This window comes from Salvelinus alpinus, chromosome 1 (genome assembly GCF_045679555.1).
Source record: "Salvelinus alpinus chromosome 1, SLU_Salpinus.1, whole genome shotgun sequence".
Classification (NCBI taxonomy): Eukaryota; Metazoa; Chordata; class Actinopteri; order Salmoniformes; family Salmonidae; genus Salvelinus; species Salvelinus alpinus.
In genome coordinates, this window is record NC_092086.1 from 69,851,526 (window position 1) to 69,872,479 (window position 20,954).

Below are 20,954 nucleotides of genomic sequence, written 5' to 3' on the forward strand. Positions count from 1 at the left end.
CATTCATCCCAAAACCCCATTCTTTCCCCATTAATTTCCCCCATAAGAAAGACTGAACAAACCAGTTTCATTAGCGTTTTTTAGGAATACAAACTGGCAAGCTCTATATGCCCAATATCAGCCAGAATCAACCACCCTGCATAACCTTGACATCCCATTTGTTATCAATATCACTGCATTTACCCACCATCTTGTGCTTTCATGTATAAATAGAATCTTTGGTTTCAATTAAATTGACAGTGCTTGGGGTTCACGAAATCAACCATGTAAATACGTTATTTAACTACATAAGAACATTCTACTTGCTTACACGGTGATTAACATACTAAGTTTTAGGATGATGGAATCACCGTTCAAGCTTAAACAGTCTTGTACTCAAACTGGAAGTGCATTTCTGAATGTTCTCTTGAATAGTTGAGCTGCTGTTCAATTGTCTGAACACCACTGACTTGTAGGTCTCTACTGCCATCCAAGGGCAATATGACTAACTGCAGCCTTACCTGTAGTACAGGCCCTTTGGTATGTGCCTCCTTCAAGAACCCCCCCCCCAAGACCCAGCTCATACCAACCTCTCTCAATAACATCATCGACAGACAGCTTCTAATGCAGAACCGCCATGCAAGTTCAAAATACTATTGACACTGCTTAGGATTCAGGGTTCCTCACTGGGGTGCTTGGATGGATCAACAGACAAGGATGTGACAGAGGTAAGCATTGCTGTCATCATACAAAACAATAGCAGTGGAATGATTGAGTGGCTAGGGTAGAGTCATGTGGTCATGACAGGCTCATTTCCAAGGACATTTCCAAAGCATTCCAATACTCATGACAGTTTTTTGATGACTCTTAAAACCTGGTGTGGACGTTATGTTAAATTGACAAGAAACAGACTAAACATTTTTTTCAAAATGTATTTCTTCGAAAACTAAGCATTAGCAAGAGGAAAAACAAAAAGGGGCCCCCAAATTCAATTGTGCTTTATTGACAAATACAATTGTGCATCATCGGCAAACGATTGTACAATCTCTACAGTTGATTGCAAAGGCAGTGTCCATCCACCAAATGCCATATGAAAGCTACACAATATACTTCCTGTTCCTTGCATGACAAAACCTCCCTTCCATGCTTTAGCTATTGTCGTGACACTCAGATTACAATGCTTTCCCACGGTCCTGAAAAGACAGCTGGAAAACTATTGGGGATTGATAAGTGCATGAGAATTGACTGATTCTGGATTCACGTCACAGGACATGGCATTAGAATTGAAGCCTCGTTAAGGTAATGACGAGTGAGCGACGGTGGTGGTTATCGTTTCCTCTAGACTGAGGTCGATTCCCAAATGGTACCATATTCCCTATATCTATAGTGCACTACTTTTGACCCAGAGCCCTAGTGCCCTGTTCAAAAGTAGTGCACCACATAAGGAATAGGGCACGTCCCCAGATTCGACAATCCGTTCTCTGTCCCCTAAAGTAATCTGTGTTGAAGTAGTGTCTTACATGCACATTAGGCCGCGAGAGAAAAATAAAAAAGTCCTACAGAAGGAGAGCACGCCGGTTGAGTCCACATGGTTCAAAGTCATTGAGAAATTTCAGTGAGGAATCTTTACCTGACATCGGAGACTTCATCAAAGTCATTAAACAAACACACAAAAAAAAGGGATCAGCACATAGCACAATCTGGCCAACGTGTTAATAAGAAAACCAGTCAAATGCCGGATTATGGAAAAATACAATTTCAAGCAAGGGAATTACTGCCACCATATCACAATGTGGTGGGCTCTGTCATGTCAAAAGTCCTCATTTGTCTAACGGATTTAGCGTAAGAAATAACCACAAGTTCTGAACATAAATGTATATTGTGTAGTACGCTACATACGTACAATATTCACTTTTACAACTGCAAATGCTTTGTACTGCAATGCTTTGTGGATTGAGGGCTTTGAGGCGAACCACTACAAATAGCCTTCATTCATTACAGGGCAGATTAGTGACTAGCAAGTAAAGTACACTATTATTGGTTATTAATCTTGGTATTGATTGACACTATTTACATTCCAATTTTCTAAGTGTGTAATCAGCACAAACACTTAAGTGTGCAAAACAATAAGTGTAGAATGATAGTAAGGCTTAAACATGGTGAGAACGTATTTCATACAGACAAGTATAGGCCACCCAAATAAATCAAATACTAAAATCATAATTAATTTCAAAACCCAGGACTATGGTTAACAAAACAGAAAATAATATTTCCAGCATACGTGGGCAAACATTGAAAATGTGTATCGATTACAGAGTGGTCATACCATCAAACTCCCTCCTGCCCAGGTTTTTCCTGAAGCAAGAAAAAGTGGGGCAAGCTTGTGGGCAAGCAAGCGTTTCAACAATGCAGCTGGGAAAAGGCTTGTTTCAGTTCTTTCAACTTCCTTCTCTGCTCAGAAGATGTAATCTTGAGTCATCTTGAGGGAGGGCATGGCCTCGTTGACATTCTGGTCCAGCCGATGATACTCCACGTTGTTGCGAGAACACAGGCCGTCCCTCCAGCGCCGACTCTGGGCTAGCAGGAAGATCTGGAGAGAGTGGATATTCAAGTTAACATTTAACCTTTTTATTGAATACTGGGCTGTCCATTCATAAAGCGTCTCAGAGTAGTAGTCCTGATCTAGGATCACGTCCCCACTGTCCATGTAATCCTATTCATCAAGATCTAAAAAGGCAATGCTGATCCTAAATCCGCATTCTTACTCAGATGCTTGATACATACGGACCCAAAAGTAGCTAAAATAAGCGCCATCAGGGTGATACTCAAAGGAACACAAAAAGGGCAATGAATGGAGACTACCCACGCTAACAATGTAGCTAGGCTACCTAAAAGGGAAGTAAATAGTCTCTCAATAACAAAAGTTAACTCCAACTATATGCATTTCTGCATAATGTATATATTTAAGATGACTAAAGTTCATATTTAAAATTGGGCAACTTTGATAGGGGTGGGGCCCACACAAGAATCTGGCTCACGGGACTGTGTACCCACATCCATACCCACAGATGCAGTCAGAGCCGGCCCTAAGTAAAATTTTGTTTTAAAGTAAATATGCTGCTATTATACACATTTTGTCAAGGTGGAGAGAATATTTAGCACATTTTGCCATGGGGCAGAGAATTTTTTCAGTTTTACAGCTAATTTCATGAAATTCTACACATTTTGACAGAGAAATGTTTTCAGTTTTTAATATGATATCTGAATGAGTGTGACTAAAAAAAATAATAATGGGGGCCCCCTGGTCTGTAATTCAACCATGTTTACAAGTTTAGTTAGCAGTCTAGACTACCTTGAAAATAAATGTCAGCTGATTAAGTGACTGTCAGCAGCTGACATAAGATTATTTTTTAAATTCAGCAAATAATAAAAATTAAAAAAAATAATAATAATTAAAACGGCACTGTGTATTGTACTATTCTCTCTCAACAGTAAGTTGAGACCTTGACTGGGTCCCTCCCTCACAAATTATTCTTCTTTTTGTTGTAAATTGATCCACGGGCCTACAAAAAGGGGGGCCCTGACAGATGCCCATCCCTGATTTAGTGATCAAAAACATATTTAGCATATTTTGAGTTTCTGTAATACAAATAGAACACAGAAAATGTGATGTAACACTCAAGGTGCGGGTTGATGGTCACTAGACTTGTAATGGACTATTCTCATATGTTGATAGTGATTGACGCCAGACTGGAGGTACAAGGACCGAGGACACACTGATTATTCACTGTGGTATTGATGACATTCTATGAACACTGATTCTGTAGCAGCTGACAAAGACACCCTTTTGTTTGGACTTCCCACAAGCCTCTTGGGCTGGTGTTTGGAGAGCATTTGGTGCAGCCTGATTAGGAGGATAAAGGACCTATCTACAAGAGGCCAGTTAGACATTTTCTCTGCATCTGTGCTGGGTGGCGTCTCCCTATTGCAACTTGTAAATCAACCTGATTGACATTATCTGCGACTGCTCTTCTCTTTTGTTCACCTGGAAATTCCTATTACAGTGTGTGTATACAAAACATCAGGAACACCTGCTCTTTCCCTGACTTATTGACCAGGTGAAAGCTATAGTATATGAGCCCTTATTGATGTCACCTGTTAAATCCACGTCAATTAGTGTAAATGAAGGGGAGGAGACAGGTTAAAGGACTTTTAAGCCTTGAGACATGGATTGGGTATGTGTGCCATTCAGAGAGGGAATGGGAAAGACAAAATATTTAAGTGCCTTTGAACGGGATATGGTCGTAGGTGCCAGACGCACCATTTTGAGTGTGTCAAGAACTGCAACGCTGCTGGGTTTTTCACGCTCAACAGTTTCCCATGTGTATCAAGAATGGTCCACCACCCAAAGGACATCCAGCCAACTTGACAACTATGGGAAGCATTGGAGTCAACATGGGCCAGTATCACTGTGGAACGCTTGACACCTTTTTGTCCATGCCTCAACGAATTGAGGCTGTTCTGAGAGCAAAAGGGGGTGCAACTATGGCTGTGGCGGTCACGAAATTGTCAGCCGGTGATTGTCAAGCAAATAACTGTCGGTCTCACGGTAATTGACATGAATTAACATAAACACATTTAGCATCTGCTGGCTTCCAAACATAGCCTACAAGCCACTGATGCAGACCTTTGGAACATCTACATTTTAAAAAGTCTAATAAATCCATGTAACATAGCCTACACCTTCACAATACATCCATTATTTATTTTAGACAGGTCTGAAGAAGCATGACAAGAAGAAATGTAGTCTATTTCAGGAGAACAGAATAGTATACTCGGAGTTGCCCTTATGTTAGGTCCTGATGTGGATATGCCAAATGGCTGTGGGCTACACTAGTTTATTTAGCAGACAAGATTTGCTTAGAATTTCGTGGCATTATTTTGTAGTATGAAAAATACAATACAATAATGCATCCTAAAAAATCCATGCCTTTTGCGGTCAGTGGTCATTGTGGCCTTGGCCCGGAGTGCTGCGCTGGGCCCTTCTTCCTGAGTGTTGCGCGCTCCGAAGCACCTCTCACTCAGATGGCTCGTCATCATGTGATCAGGTCTCTCACAGGCTACAAGTGAAGACAGACACGTCGGGGACGCATCTGCGCATGTCCTTATCCAATTCCGAGGTGCATATTGAAGATATTGGAAAAACTGTCCACATTTACTTTGTCAGCCAACAAGATGAGTAGGCCAAACAAACAGCAAAAGCCTAAGTCAATCTACTATCCCCCATAGTAAAAAATGTTGTTTTTTTTAAAGACGTATTCTGTGCGAGAAATAAATATTCCAAACAGTCTGGGACAGTTGTGGGATGTGATAGATCCCAAATTAATACAACCACTAGCATTAAAAAAGAAAATTACGGAATGTGGCTGACGCAACAGATCAGAACGTTTAGCTTTAAAATGTTGATAAACTATTATTAGCAGGAAAACTCCATTATCAAAAGTGACAGCTAATGCGATAATGCTTGTAATTGCTTTTGTTATAAAGGTGCAATTTACGGTGAAAATTTACTTCCCCAAGTTTGAAACACATACGTTGCTTATTTATTCATTACCTTTAACTAGGCAAGTCAGTTAACAAATTCTTATTTTCAATGACTGCCTAGGAACAGTGGGTTAACTGCCTTGTTCAGGGGCAGAACGACAGATTTTTAGTTTGTCAGCTCGGGGATTCGATCTTGCAACATTTCGGTTACTAGTCCAACGCTCTAACCACCAGGCTACCTGCCACCCCATATGTATGCCAGTTAGGCTCTATAGCCCTTGTAAAAGCGGATAAATGTGCTTCATTTTAAGAAGTTATTTGTCCACTTTAGTTGTGATACAAACCTTATCAAAACATATAGGCCTATGGGCTAGGCTACACGAGGTGTGCGACTATGATTCGAAAAAAAGCGTTGTTCCTTGCGTTATGCTGGGCATCATTCACAAATGATAATATAGAATTCACAAGTGATAGGCTAATATTGTCACCCATTAGACTATTCTTGATTTAATCTTGTCTTAACATATACTTACACACACACGCAGTACCAGTCATAAATTTGGACACACCTAATCATTCTAGGGTTTTTCCTTATTTTTACTATTTTCTACATTGTAGAATAATAGTGAAAACATCAAAACTAAGAAATAACACACATGGAATCATGTAGTAACCAAAAGTTAAACAAATCAAAATACATTTTATATTTGAGATTCTTCAAAGTAGCCACCCTTCGACTTGATGACAGCCTTGCCCACTCTTGGCATTCTCTCAACCAACTTCATGAGGTTGTCACCTGGAATGTATTTAAATTAATTGGTGTGCCTTAAAAGTTAATTTGTGGAATTTCTTCCCTTCTTAATGCGTTTGAGCCAATCAGTTGTGTTGTGACAAGGTAGGGGTGGTATACAGCAGATGGTCTTTTACCAAATAGTGCTCAGTCCATATTATGGCAAGAACAACTCAAATAGGCAAAGAACCGACAGTCCATCATTACTTTAAGACATGAAGGTCAGTCAATCCAGAAAAAGTCTAGAACTTTGAAGGTTTCTTCAAGTGCAGTCGCAAAAACCAAGCGCTATGATGAAACTGGCTCATGAGAACTGCCACAGAAATGGAAGACCCAGAGTTACTTCTGCTGCAGAGGATGAGTTACTCGTGAATCAGGCATTCATGGTCGAATTGCTGCAAAGAAACCACTACTAAAGGACACCAATAAGAAGAAGAGACTTGCTTAGGCCAAGAAACACGAACAATGGACATTAGACCAGTGGAAATTTGTCCTTTGGTCTGGAGTCCAAATTGGATATCTTTGGTTACAACCGCCATGTCTTTGTGAGACGCAGTGTGGGTGAACGGATGATCTCCGCATGTGCAATTCCCATCGTTTCCCCACACTTAACCAGCATGGCTACCAAAGCATTCTGCAGCAATACACCGTCCCATCTGGTTTGGGCTTAGTGGGACTATCATTTGTTTTTCTACAGTACAATGACCTAAAACACATCCAGGCTATCTAATGGCTATTTTACCAAGAAGGAGAGGGATGGAGTGCTGCATCAGATGACCTGGTCTCCACAATCCCCCGACCTCAACCAAATTGAGATGGTTTGGGATGAGTCAGACCGCAGAGTGAAGGAAAAGCAGCCAACAAGTGCTCAGCATATGTGGGAACTCGTTCAAGACTGTTGGAAAAGCATTCCAGGTGAAGCCGGTTGAGAGAATGCCAGGAGTGTTCAAAGCTGTCATCAAGGCAAAGGGTGGCTATTTGAAGAATCTCAAATATAAAATATATTTAGATTTGTTTAACACTATTTTTGGTTACTACATGATTCCATGTGTGTTATTTCATAGTTTTGATGTCTTCACTCTTATTCTACAATGTAGAAAACAGTAAAGATAAGAGAAAAACCCTTGAATGAGTAGGCGTTCTAAAACTTTTGACCGGTAGAGTATGTGTGAAATTTGTTTTTGATTTAGAATGGACAATTATCATGCACCTGTATCGAAACAGGGGCAGCAGGAAGAAATACATGTAATCTATGCACTTAAATAGCGAATGGAGGTCACTTTTCCTGTGGTTCATTTTCATGCCAGCCAGGTAGGCTATACTCCTGTTGTAAAGATAAGCAATGAGCTTAACATTAGGAAAGTTGAGAAATAAATATAGTAAGGCTAGCCTATAGAAAGCTGACAGGATCCTCCTCTTTTTAAGAGGCCATCATTCAGTTTTCACGTAATTGCAGAGCCTATAGAAATGTTGTGCAACATGAGCTCTCATGGTGTTTGATTAGATTTTCAATTACATTTGCATTGATGTCAGAATGATTTAGAGAGACAATAGAGTGCTGAGTACCAGGCAGTTAGCAAGTCTGGTAGGCTACTAATGACCAGCAGCAGCATCAGAGCTTGGAGAGGCCTAATTGGAGTGGCAGGTAGCCTAGTGGTTAGAGCATTGGGCCAGTAACCGAAAGGTTGCTAGATCGAATTCCCGAGCTGACAAGGTGAAAATCTGTCGTTCTGCCCCTGAACAAGGCAGTTAACCCACTTTTCCTAGGCCGTCATTGTAAATAAGAATTTGTTCTTAACGGACTTGCCTAGTTAAATAAAAATGTTAAAAATAAATAAATTAGCGTGATTAAACGGTCACGTGGAATTTGACTGCCTTCGTGACTCGTGACCGCCGGTGTGGCGGTAATACGTTCCTAGCCGCAACTCAATATTAGGAACATGTTCCTGATGTTTTGTGCACTCAGTGTATAGCCAAGGCTACTAGTTTACGAGCTAGAGAGAAGGGGAAGAGATGGGCGAGTTGCCAGCGGAGATGCACGAATTACAGTGAAATACCCGCCGGAGTTTAGGCTACCCTTTTTCAATAAGTGTTTGCACCGATTTTAGATAAAGCACTCAAATTAAAATGTAGGCCTAGTGTCAACATAACCACCCATTGCTTCACTAAAATGTATTGATCAATGGCTGATAGGCTATGGATAGGTTGCATGTATGTTTCTATTTAATTGTTGTCCATTTTATAGCCTAGGCCAAGTGTTTCCCAACTCCTCGAGTACCCACAACAGTACACATTGTGTGTGTGTATTGAAGGGGTTCGGTACAGCAGAAATCAAACAAACAGTCTCGTATGGATTAATAAAGTACTCCCCCTCTGCTTACCTTCCTCTTGTTGTGGTAGGTGATGTATACAATGGCCACCAGGAAGGCCAGGATGACCAGGTGGAAGAAGAAGTGGGAGTCCTCGTCCTGGGTGGTGTAGATGTTGGTGTCCTTCATACGTACGTCTATCTTCCCAGCACTCTTTGCTGGGCTGAGCACCACCTGGTCATCGTCGGCGTCCACCATGCCGTCGTCGTTCTCCTCGTTGAGGTCTTGGCTGCCAAAGTTCTGGTTCTGGTCCAGAGGGACCTTATCATAGTCATCTTCACCACCTTCTTCCTCATTTTCTCTGCCGTACATGTCTGTCTCGGTCTGGGACTCCAGGGTGTTGACAGGCACTAGATCGCTCTCTTGCTCATCCTCTGTTGCGTCCATGGGGCCGACGAGCTTGGTGTTGGAGGCAGGGCTTGGTTTCTCCAGGATGGGCTTGGCAGGCTCTGGGGCTTTGACTGTGGTGGTGCTGGTGGCTGGAGCTGCAGTCATGGCCGGGGCAGCATCAGCATCTGAATCAGCAGGTTTGGGAGGTAGTTTTTCAGGAGTCAGTCCTGATTTATCTAATTTGGTTTTGTTCTTGTCTGCAGTTATTGCAAACTTGCCAACAGTTGTTTCAGCAATAATGGCAGTGGATTCAGCTATAACCTCCCCTTTGGTGTATGGTGCATCATCACGTGCTTTTACACCATCGATAGATGTGTCCTTGATGGGTGTGTCTTCTATAGGTGTGGGAGTAGCGTCCTTGACGGGTGTGGCAGCAGCATCCTTGACGGGTGTGCCAGCAGCGTCCTTGACGGGTGTGCCAGCAGCGTCCTTGACGGGTGTGCCAGCAGCGTCCTTGACGGGTGTGCCAGCAGCGTCCTTGACGGGTGTGCCAGCAGCGTCCTTGACGGGTGTGCCAGCAGCGTCCTTGACGGGTGTGCCAGCAGCGTCCTTGACGGGTGTGGCAGCAGCGTCCTTGACGGGTGTGGCAGCAGCGTCCTTGACGGGTGTGGCAGCAGCGTCCTTGACGGGTGTGGCAGCAGCGTCCTTTGCATCTGCTGTTACAGCCTTAATTACTGTTGCATCAGGTGTTGTAGCATTGTCACTGGTTGCTTTGCCGTCTGTTGTACCAGTGCTGATGGCTGTTTCTGCATCGTTGCTGGCTGGTGCCAAAGGCAAGGGTTCTAAATCATCAACTCCTGGATCCAGAGAAACTGCTGAAAATTAGAGAAGTAGGAATTGAAAACAAAACCGTCACCACACTCATTTGGACATCTGTTCACATTCTACACTTTACAAAACAAGTCATTTAATCTTTTTGTAGCCTACAGGAGATTTGAAAATAAGCGTGGTGAAATCTTTAGTGGAAAAATGTAGCCAAGTTATATAGCCTAGGCCTAATCATCAAATTGTACATGATACACACATCTTATCATTCTACATCTGACCTGTAATGGTTGTCATAGCGCCATCCCTTTGAATGTGTTCTGTGTTAGATAAAAGAAAATAGTAGGTTCTCTTTGCCCTCTGAGTTGGGTGTCCAATCAAAAATGCATATAAAAAAAGTGTACCAATGGTCCAAACCTCATAATCCGTTAACAAGTTCTTACCCTTGTAAGATGGCTAAAAGTATGGTGACTAAATCAATGGTACTGTATATCAGAGCTCGGTGCTTATTATCGGAACTATTAGGTTATGAAATCTAAATTTTGGGATATAATGTTAATGATATTGTAATGTAATGTAACAGGCAGGGAGCAGGTCTCGCCCCTCGACCTTCTAGCCCGAAGTCCAGCGCGCTATCGACTGTGCCGCAAAAGCATGCTCGTGCGGCAGAGTCGATATCTGCGCTTATAAACCCAGGGTCGTTGCAATATGTTAGAAAAAGACCCCCCTGAGCAAGTCAGAACATGAATAATCTTACTTGTCTTAGTCAAATTTGTTTTAATAACACAAGGAAGTGAAATTTCATCACCAAAGCGTGTTTTCACCCACGCTGGGCAGAGCGGGTAGGCACCCTACTCTGAGTTTATCAGTATACGCTTCTCACTGTAGAAATGTGCAGTGTACTGTACAGTAAATATCTACTTAATTCATATGCATTCTGTCACTGTACAAAACGTTCAGTCAGGCATCCAATGAGAGGGATGTTTGTTCTAGCTCCTGCCATCTCATGCCTTTGGCCGGTCCTCTTAAATCAATGGCCCGATTCAACCAGAGAGTCAACATGATTTTATACTCATGGGACTTTGATATTCATCGGCCAAGCTGTGGGTTAAGATGGGCGGGGAAACTGAAGAATAGAGGCCAAGTTAGCAGTCGCCACACAGAATGGGAGTTTTCATTCCTGGAAGCTACTGCCAGCATCAACATTGAATAAGAAGAGGCAAGGCCGTCAGAAGATGATTAGGGATGGGGTTGGGTTGGGATAATTATTTCTCCCCATGCTGCAGACGGCTATTTCGATCCGCTCAAACAGTAAAGGCCCAGTGCACTACTTTTGTGGGAAGAAAAAAAATCTCCTTAAAAAATACACTGCTCAAAAAAATAAAGGGAACACTAAAATAACACATCCTAGATCTGAATGAATGAAATACTCTTATTAAATACTTTTTTCTTTACATAGTTGAATGTGCTGACAACAAAATCACACAAAAATGATCAATGGAAATCAAATTTATCAACCCATGGAGGTCTGGATTTGGAGTCACACTCAAAATTAAAGTGGAAAACCACACTACAGGCTGATCCAACTTTGATGTAATGTCCTTAAAACAAGTCAAAATGAGGCTCAGTAGTGTGTGTGGCCTCCACGTGCCTGTATGACCTCCCTACAACGCCTAGGCATGCTCCTGATGAGGTGGCGGATGGTCTCCTGAGGCATCTCCTCCCAGACCTGGACTAAAGCATCCGCCAACTCCTGGACAGTCTGTGGTGCAACGTGGCGTTGGTGGATGGAGCGAGACATGATGTCCCAGATGTGCTCAATTGGATTCAGGTCTGGGGAACGGGCGGGCCAGTCCAAACTGTATGCAGAATGCTTGACAGAAATGGTTGGAGGCGAATGTTGAACTTTTGTTGCACACATATCCAGATGATGCTGCGTACCATTTTTTGCGCAAAGACGCTGTCAGTGCGATCGAGGCGTTAGCCTGCACTGGGAGTCTGGGCTGCATCATTATCGCGGGCGAAAGAGCCAATAACGTGTTGTGATACCAACACCTGACTCACATCTGCGTGACACGTCATCTTAAAAAAAAAAATAGCATTGAGCTATATTGTTAATCTGCAGGCTATTATAATATAATAAACCTCTCAACTGCGGCAGGGTCTACTCATACCATTTTGACAGTGGTGTAAAGTACTTAAGTAAAAATACAACTAAAGTATCTGTACTTCATTATTTATATTTTTGACTACATTCCTAAAGTAAAATATGTACTTTTTACTCCACACATTTTCCCTGACACCCAAAAGTACCTTTTACAATTTGAATGCTTAGCAGTACAGGACAAAAAGTCCAATTCACACACTTATCAAGAGAACGTCCCTGGTCATCCCTACTGCCTCTGATCTGGTGGACTCACTAAACATAAATGCTTCCATCGTAAATTATGTCAGTGTTGGAGTAATCACCAACTGTCAAAAAAAGTAATAAAAAAGGAAATTGTGCCATCTGGTTTGCTAAATCAGGAATTTGATGTATAGCATTTACTTTGTACTTTTACTGAAGTATGACATTTGAGTACTTTTTCCACCACTGTACTTAAGTACATTTAAAATCTGATACTTTTAGACTTACTCAAGTAGTATTTTACTGGGTTACTTTCACTTTTACTTCAGTCATTTTATATTAAGGTATCTTTACATTTACTCAAGTATGACAATCGAGTACTTTTTCCACCTCTGAATTTTGATTAGATTTTATTTATTTTAGGTTCAAAAGAAGCATACTGGCAACTGTAGCTTTTATTCCGCAATTTGTTACATTTTTGGCACCAATGCATTTGATGTAAACAGCATGGCAATTACGCACTCCAAGATTAATTATATGCAACATGCATCAATCCATTCTAGGCCTAACTAACAATGCATGTATCATCCTAGCCTATATTATAGCTGGGATCTTTCTACCTCGTCATAACAACATCTTCATTATTATATTGCTGACATTCCAACTCGAATCGATTGATCAAGTGGTTACAGCCTACTGTTACATGATAGATGTGCCATATTCGTGTCATAAGCCCCCCCCCCCCTTAAATAACATTTAGAAAAAATGTAATGCGTCAGCAGTCAGTCACTTGCAAAGTATATACTGCTGCGGTCATAATGAAGGAGCTGATCGTGGACATCAGGAAACAGCAGAGAGCACGCCCCTATCCACATCGACAGGACCGCAGTGGAGAAGGTGAAAAGCTTAAAGTTCCTCGGCGTACGCATCGCCGACAATCTTAAATTGTCCACCCACACAGACAGTGTGGTGAACTAAGGCGCAAAACAGCACCTCTTCAACCTCAAGAGGCTGAAGAAATTCGGCTTGTCCCCTAAGACCCTCACAAACATTTACAGATGCACAGTTGAGAGCATCCTGTCGGACTGTATCACCGCCTGGTACGGCCACTGTACCGCAACCGCAGGGCTCTCCAGAGGGTGGGGCGGTCGACCCAACACATCACCGGGGGGGCACAATGCCTGCCCTCCAGGACACCTTCAGCACCCGATGTCACAGGAAGGCCAAAAAGATCAAGGACATCAACCACATTTAACCACCCAAGCCACGGCCTGCTCACCCCGCTACCATCCAGAAGGCAAGGTCAGTACAGGTGCATCAAAGCTGGGACCGAGAAACAGCTTCTATCTCAAGGCCATCACACTGTTAAATAGCCATCACTGCCCGGCTACCACCCAGTTACTCAACTCTGCACCTTAGAGGCTGCTGTCCTATAGACATATAATCACTTTAATAATGTTTACATACTGCGTTACTCATTTCATAAGGATATACTGTATTCTATTCTACTGTATTTTAGTCAATGCTACACCGACATTGCTCATCCTAATATTGATATATTTCTATTTTACTTTAGATTTGTGTATATTGTTAGATTTTACTGCACTGTTGGAGCTAGGAACACAAGCATTTCGCTACACCCGCAATAACATCTGCTAAATATGTGTATGTGACCAATAACATTAGATTTTATGTTGTTGAAAGTGGCTAGAGGACACAGTAATGACAGAAAAATTATATACCAGGCCTACTAGAAAAATAATATGCTACTGAAAATACTAGGATAACCATCTAACCCTGTACGAATCATGAAAGGAGCTTGGCTACGTTTCATTCTTTGCGCCCCATTTAATAAGAGACGAAATGCAAATCTGACACCAATGCTGACGTCATTCAAATCAAATTGTATGTCACATGCACAGAATACAACAGGTGTAGACCTTACAGTGAAATGCTTACTTACAAGCCCTTAACCAACAATGCAGTTAAGAAAAAAAACACAAAAAAAGGAATAAAAGCAACAAATAATTAAAGAGCAGCAGTAAAATAACAATAGCGAGGCTATATACAGGGGGTACCGGTACAGAGTCAATGTGCAGGGGCACCGGTTAGTCGAGGTAATATATACATGTAAGTAGAGTTAAAGTGACTATGCATAGAAAATAACAGAGTAGCAGCAGCGTAAAGGGGGGGGGGGGGGCGTGCAAATAGTCTGGGTAGCATTTGATTAGACGTTCAGGAGTCATGGCTTGGGGGTAGAAGCTGTTTAGAATCCTCTTGGACCTAGACTTGGCGCTGCCTATAGTTCTCATTCTATCTAATTAAAGAGAGCCCTATTTTAGGAAACTTTCTGGAACGGACATAGAGAGGATTAGCAAACCATACACTCACACCCACCCACCTAAAATGATCCATCAATCAAAGCCGCCTGCAGCGCTTCTCACTCAGACTCATGCAAATCATATTAAAACCTTGCCTTAACTTCAAATCCTTTCTGTAGGTAATCAAAAATGAGTCTACATTATAGGAAAATGTTAAATCAATGTAGCCTATCATATAAATTTAAAGAGGAAAGTTAAGGGGAAGATAGACAGCAGTGATATTAGCCTGGTCTCAGTCCAGACGTAACATAGTAAATGTAAATCCAAGATTCAAATTAGTAAAATGTTATGTTTGGTTACAAACAAAAGAAGGTTACTTAAGGCAAAAATAAAAGGAGTGTGCATGGGTGGGCGTATAACGCAAACGTCTAGCAACCCTAAGGTTGCATGTTCGAATCTCATCACGGACAACATTAGCATTTTAGCAACTGTTCGACTACTTACTACTTTTTAGCTACTTTGCATGTTAGCTAACCCTTCCCCTAATCCCTTTATTTAACCCTTCCCCTAACCTCTAGCTAATGTTAGTAAGTGGCCTTGCACAAGCCTTGGCTAAAGCAAGCCAAAACGTTCATAGCCTCCTGCCCTATCTCCTGATTCTATAGCGTGAGGCAGCTAGATCTACAAGTACACCCCCTGGACAGGATGCTAGTCTATCACCTTAATACTGAGTGGCAAGCAGAGAAGCCTCAGGTCCCATTTTTTACAGTCTGGTATAAGCCAGGGGATCGATCTCACAACCTTCTAATCTCAGGGCAGACTAACCACAAGGCCACTTGAGCCAGCTAACGTAAAGCGTTACATATTGCACGTTTCGCAAATTATCATACGAATTCTAATTTGTAACATATATGAAATGGATAGAAATCCACCAATGAATGCATACCATATGAAACGTAACATATAATACTAAATGAGTGTCCCGCATTTACATACAGAATAATACGAAATGCTCTGAGAACAGGTTGGTGATATAGGCTTAGGCCAGTGAACAAGCACACCTGATTCAGCTTGTCAACTAACCGACAAGCCCTCAATGAGTTGAATTAGGTTTTTGTTAAGGGCTACAACAAAACGGTGTACTGTTGGGGGTACTCGACGACCAGTGTTGGGAAACACTGGCCTAGGCTATATGAATTGGAAATTAACAACCATTAAATACAAACATACATGCAACCTATCCATAGCCTATCAGCCATTGATCAATACATTTTAGTGAAGCAATGGGTGGTTCTGTTGACATTAGGCCTACATTTTAATTTGAGTGCTTTATCTAAAATTGGTGCAACCACTTATTGAAAAAGGGTAGCCTAAACTCTGGCGGATATTTCACTGTAATTCATGCATTTCCGCTGGCAATTCGCCCATCTCTTCCCCTTCTCTCTAGCTCTTAAAATAGTAGCCTTGGCTATACACTGAGTGCACAAAAGATTGGAAACACGTTCCAAATATTGAGTTGGACCCCCTTTTGCCCTCAGAACAGCCCCAATTGGTTGAGGGATGGACTACAAGGTGTCGAAAGCGTTCCACGGGGATGCTGGCTCATGTTGACTCCAATGCTTCCCACAGTTGTATCAAGTTGGCAGGATGTCCTTTGGGTGGTGGACCATTCATGCTCTGCAATAATATAATCAGAGTTTGATTTCTAAATCAGATGAGTTCTCAAACAGCAGCTGCCCAATTCCATGGTGGACATGCATAATGTTGGATGCATTAGAATACAATATATGGAGAATGATAAAGAGCCTGTAGGATTATATAAAAAGTAGTTGGGAAACTAATGTTTGAGTTTCAAATACTAATTGTTCAGTGAATGTGAGTATATTTAGGTGGTTTAAATGATTAACTTTCCTACTAACCTAACCTAAAAGTTAATGTTTGTTTCATGCACATATATGCGGAAAAAAAATAACACCAAAGTGTTTCCCCATTTATTGAGAACGGAAACAAATCGTGTAGATCGGAAAAGGTATGTTTTCAATATAGACAAGAAAAATACAATAATGTGTGTGTTATTAGTTTAAGCACATTATATTTGTCTATTGTTGTGACTTAGAAGAAGATCAGATCAAATTTGATGACCAATTTATGCAGAAATCCAGTTAAATCCAAAGGGTTCACATACTTTTCCTTGCCAGTGTATGCTCCCAGCAGGCCCAGTTATTCAGGAAAGCTTGCTCTGCCTTTCCGTTCTGACCAGCTATTCTTTATGTGTGGCATAAACACAACCAGTCAAAGTAGTAATCTGAATAGGCTAGTTCAAAAGTCTGCTGTAGTCTACTTGCGCACGTTCGTCCAAAATATACCGGCACAAAAATATAAAACGCAACATCTAAAGTGTTTGTTTCAATGTTTCATGTGCTGAAATACAAGATCCCGAAAATTTGCCATACCCACAAAGTTTATTTCTCTCGAAATCTGAGCACAAATTTGTTTAGATCCCTGTTAGTGAGCACTTCTCCTTTGCCAAGATAATCCATCCATCTGACAGGTGTGGCATATCAAGAAGCTGATTAAACAGCATGATCATTACACAGGTGCACAAAGGCTACTAAAATATGGAGTTGTCACACAACACAATGCCACAAGTTGAGGGAGCGTGCAATTGATATGCTGACTGCTGGAATATCCAACAGAGCTGTTGCCGGAGAATTGAATGTTCAATTCTCTACCACAAGCTGTTTCCAACATCTTAAAAGAAAATTTGGCAGTGCGTCCAACCAACCTCACAACCGTAGACCACGTATAACCACGCCAGCGCTGGACCTCCACATCTGGCTTCTTCACCTGCAGGATTGTCTGAGACTAGCCACCCAAACAGCTGATGAAACTATAGAGTATTTCTGTCTTTAATAAACATTTATGGGGAAAAACTCATTCTGATTTGCTGGGCCTGGCTCCCTAGTGGGTGGTCCTATGCCCCCCCATGGCTACGCCACTGCCCAGTCATGTGAAATAAATAAGGCCCTAATCTATGTATTTCAATTGACTGATTTCCGTATATGAACTGTAACTCTGTAAAATCATTGAAATTGTTACATGTTGCGTTTTATATTTTTCTTCAGTATATAATTCCAGCAGCCAAACTGTGCAGATTGTAGTGTTGAAAACACAAACCGTGTTGAAGTGCCCAAAGTCTGTATGTTTTGCCTATTGGTTATGGTGCATTTGTACAGAAACCTGTTGGTGGAAAATTTGTTGCATACATTTTATATATTACATCAAAATGTTGAAAATCAGATTTGCACCTAGCTGGTCATTGTCTGCAGCCGGCTCTGATTGTATTGTAGGTCTAATGAAACAGGCAGGGAGAGTTAGCTCATCTGTCGTGGTCTGCGAACCCTCAACCTTCTGGCCCGGAGCTCTGTGTGACATCGACTGTGCCACAAAAGCATTCTGAAGTGGTAAAGTCGATATCCACGTTTATAAACACAGGGTCACTACAGTTATTGTTATTTGTGGTCATAAAATGTTGAACTGTCTCATAGGTGACTTGGTGAGAGGTATCAGTAGTTTAATTAGTTGAAACTGAATTACTCTTCGCAAAACAATGTCCATAAAGGCTAGAACACTTTACAATGCAAGAAGATAGCCTACAAAGCTGGAAGCTACTGGTAACTTTCCTTGCTATGCTAGCTGACAGCTAAAACTAACAAATTCACTAGCCTAGTACTTTCTTTGTGATCATTTGCAAACCATAAAGTAAAATATGCTGGTTTCAAAGATGATTGCCACCAAAACTTTATTAATTAACTTAAAATCGGTCTCTTTCTCACATCTCTCTAAGATGATCTACTGCCTCAGCGAAGGGCTCCGATGGGCAGATTTGGATACAAGGGATCTCAGAATTGACTTTTCGTAGCAGGTTAGGAGAATTTTGTATTTATTTTTCATTTAACTAGACAAGTCAGTTAAGAATTTTTTTTTATTTACAATGACGGCCTATCCCGGCCAAACCCTAACGACGCTGGGCCTATTGTGCGCCACCCTATAGGACTCTCAATCACTGCCGTTTGTGATACAGCCTGGAATCAAACCAGGCTGTATCTAGCACTGAGATGAAGTGCCTTAGACCGCTGCGCCACTCGTTATCAGGTTAGTAGAATTAACGTAGCACATTAGGATAATTAGGTTAAGGTTAGGAAAAGGGTTAGTTTTAGCTAATACGAAGAAAAAAACTTTGTCAATTTGATTAACCAGTAATCTTGGGATGCAGTTTAAGAGAGTGCGCAATTTTTAAAAATAAGCTACTTCTATACAAATAAGTCCCAAATTTCAGAGAAACAGATTTTCATGAGGCTACAGATGACATCAGCCAAAACAAGCTCAATAACTCAATGCATGCACACACTCCTACTGAATACACATTCACCTGTATTGATTTACCCAGAGATTTACCTTTCAAATAAATTACCATTATGTTGTTAAATTGGTAAAAGTCAAATTGATTTAATGAATACACTGCCGTCTCTGAAAAAATATTGACGTAACATTTTTCTAATGTAATAATGCCCAACGATTGCAAAGAGCAGTAGCTGAGTTTATATGTCTGGATCAAGTGTCATTCTGTGCCTTTGGATAATATGCCTTTTTTTGCTGTGGTATCGTTTTGGTATTGAGTATTGTGATACTTAACATGGTAAAGAAATGCTCTCATAACAGGTTAAACACAGTAGGATGACAGGTCGACAGATGGGCTCTCTTTCCGTAACTCAAGAAACTATGGGGGCAATCTAAGCAGCCCGCACAAGGCACAGTGAATGGGCTACTGTTGAGAGTGATTAGACTGTTATGGATAGCATGTCATGTCAATTTGGATGCCGTAGGAATAGGCCACATGGTTTCGCTTTCCATGAATGTGGCATCATGCAATGCTCGTAAAAGAGGAACAATGATCCTAAGAAAGGAACTCATAGCAGTTCGGCTTTAGCACAAAAGGGACATGACTAGCTATATGAGATATGAGACAATAAGGCCAGAGTTGTAGTTTTGTCCCAAAAAAATCTGCTCTGGTCTCGAAAAATGATATTTTCCTAGTCCAAGACATTTTCAGAAGGCGATAAGGACCTTGGAAAAGTATTCCCATGAAGACAAGCTCTATATCAATACCATATACAGCATTATCAAGTAAAACATGTTGATATTAAAATGATGTAAAGGCAGAAACGAAAATATTTTATAAGTAGGGTTGTGATAAGGAAATCATTTTGTTGACATTTCCTTATTGGGCCTCTGCTTAGAGAACAGTGTTTCCATTTCACTGACAGAATGCTTATTATTTCAGATACATGGTGAGGGACACCTGGTCGGACAGTCCGTTTCTCTCAGTCAAACCTGGAATTAGAGTTCAAGACCCCAACATAACTCGCTAACTGTAGCTGGCTTGTTACCACCAAAATAGTATCTATAAAGTGGGTTTTCTAACCATTGAGATACTATAAAATTCCTATTCTAATACCTAATTCTAATGATACTAACACTAAAGCATTGTGCTACTAGCTAGCTAACTACCAATTATCAGCAGAATCGTGACAAAATGAATCTTTACTTTCACTTTGACGCCAAACTAGCGAGCCCTCTGTGGCTAGGATTGGAAACTGTAACGTTCGTTAGGTAACGTTAATGGTCACTGATGACAGATTAGATGATTAGGCCTGTAAAATTTTAACCCTGACTTCTATTTCTAACAGAGTTGGCTGCCATGCTCCTCATCTAACACCTTGGCAAGTCACTAGGCGGCACCCATATACCTCAGACGGCGTCACAGCAGGAGCTGGTCGTCGACTAGCTACTGTAGCTAGGTGAAACTGAAAGCAGATACTAGTTCAGGTGAAAGCTAGCTACGTTAGCTCACTCTCAACATAAAACTAACCATAATCCATGGTAACTTCGTTTTGAATATTAAACATACCGTTTTGGGTTGCCAGCGGAGCCGAAATACAGTTGGGAGGAAACAGTTGTAACAAGATAAAAACGAAACATTGAATTTTCCAGCTACGTCCCATCTTCCTGCAAGTCGCCATTTTGTTTGTGAGTGATCATTAAGGGGCGTGGTTAAAATGCAAAGAGGGGACCTAGAACAGATGACAACCGAAACTAGGGCTGGGGCGCACCCATCGGGGAGCCAGGCCCAGCCAATCAGAAGCAGTTTTTTCCAGACGAAAGGGCGTTATTACAGACATAAATACTCCTGTTTCATCAGCTGTCAAGGTGGCTGGTCTCAGACGATCCCGCAGGTGAAGAAACCGGATGTGGAGGTTCTTGGCTGGCATGGTCACACGTGGTCTGCGGTTGTAAAGCCGGTTGGACTTACTGACAAATTCTCTAAAACGATGTTGTCTTATCGTAGAGAAATTAACAGTTATAGTCTAAGGTAGATATGAATATAG

General features: G+C 41.4%; 1 protein-coding gene across 2 annotated transcripts; it reads right to left on the reverse strand.

The window, feature by feature from the left end:
* Positions 1–962: 962 nt before the first annotated feature.
* On the reverse strand, positions 963–20,634 carry LOC139584179 (proteoglycan 4-like). 2 transcript variants are annotated; one of them, XM_071415730.1, is made up of 3 exons: positions 20,477–20,634; positions 8,695–9,887; positions 963–2,569 (listed from the first exon to the last, which is right to left on the reverse strand). In XM_071415730.1, the coding sequence occupies exons 1-3, from the start codon at positions 20,586–20,588 to the stop codon at positions 2,435–2,437; spliced, it is 1,440 nt and encodes a 479-aa protein (XP_071271831.1). In that variant the 5' UTR covers positions 20,589–20,634; the 3' UTR covers positions 963–2,434. The 2 variants fall into 2 exon arrangements, with proteins under 2 accessions (XP_071271831.1, XP_071271840.1); XM_071415739.1 differs by having other exon boundaries at positions 8,695–9,884; positions 20,477–20,615.
* Between the last annotated feature and the right edge of the window lie 320 nt (positions 20,635–20,954).

Excerpts from the sequence above, each read along its gene's own strand:
- LOC139584179 (XM_071415730.1), bottom strand. The coding sequence starts at position 20,588 with ATGGCGACTTGCAGGAAGATGGGACGTAGCTGGAAAATTCAATGTTTC. Across the intron at positions 9,888-20,476 it reads TCCGCTGGCAACCCAAAACG|CAGTTTCTCTGGATCCAGGA; the intron begins GTATGTTTAATA and ends TCTAATTTTCAG. Across the intron at positions 2,570-8,694 it reads CCTACCACAACAAGAGGAAG|ATCTTCCTGCTAGCCCAGAG; the intron begins GTAAGCAGAGGG and ends CACTCTCTCCAG.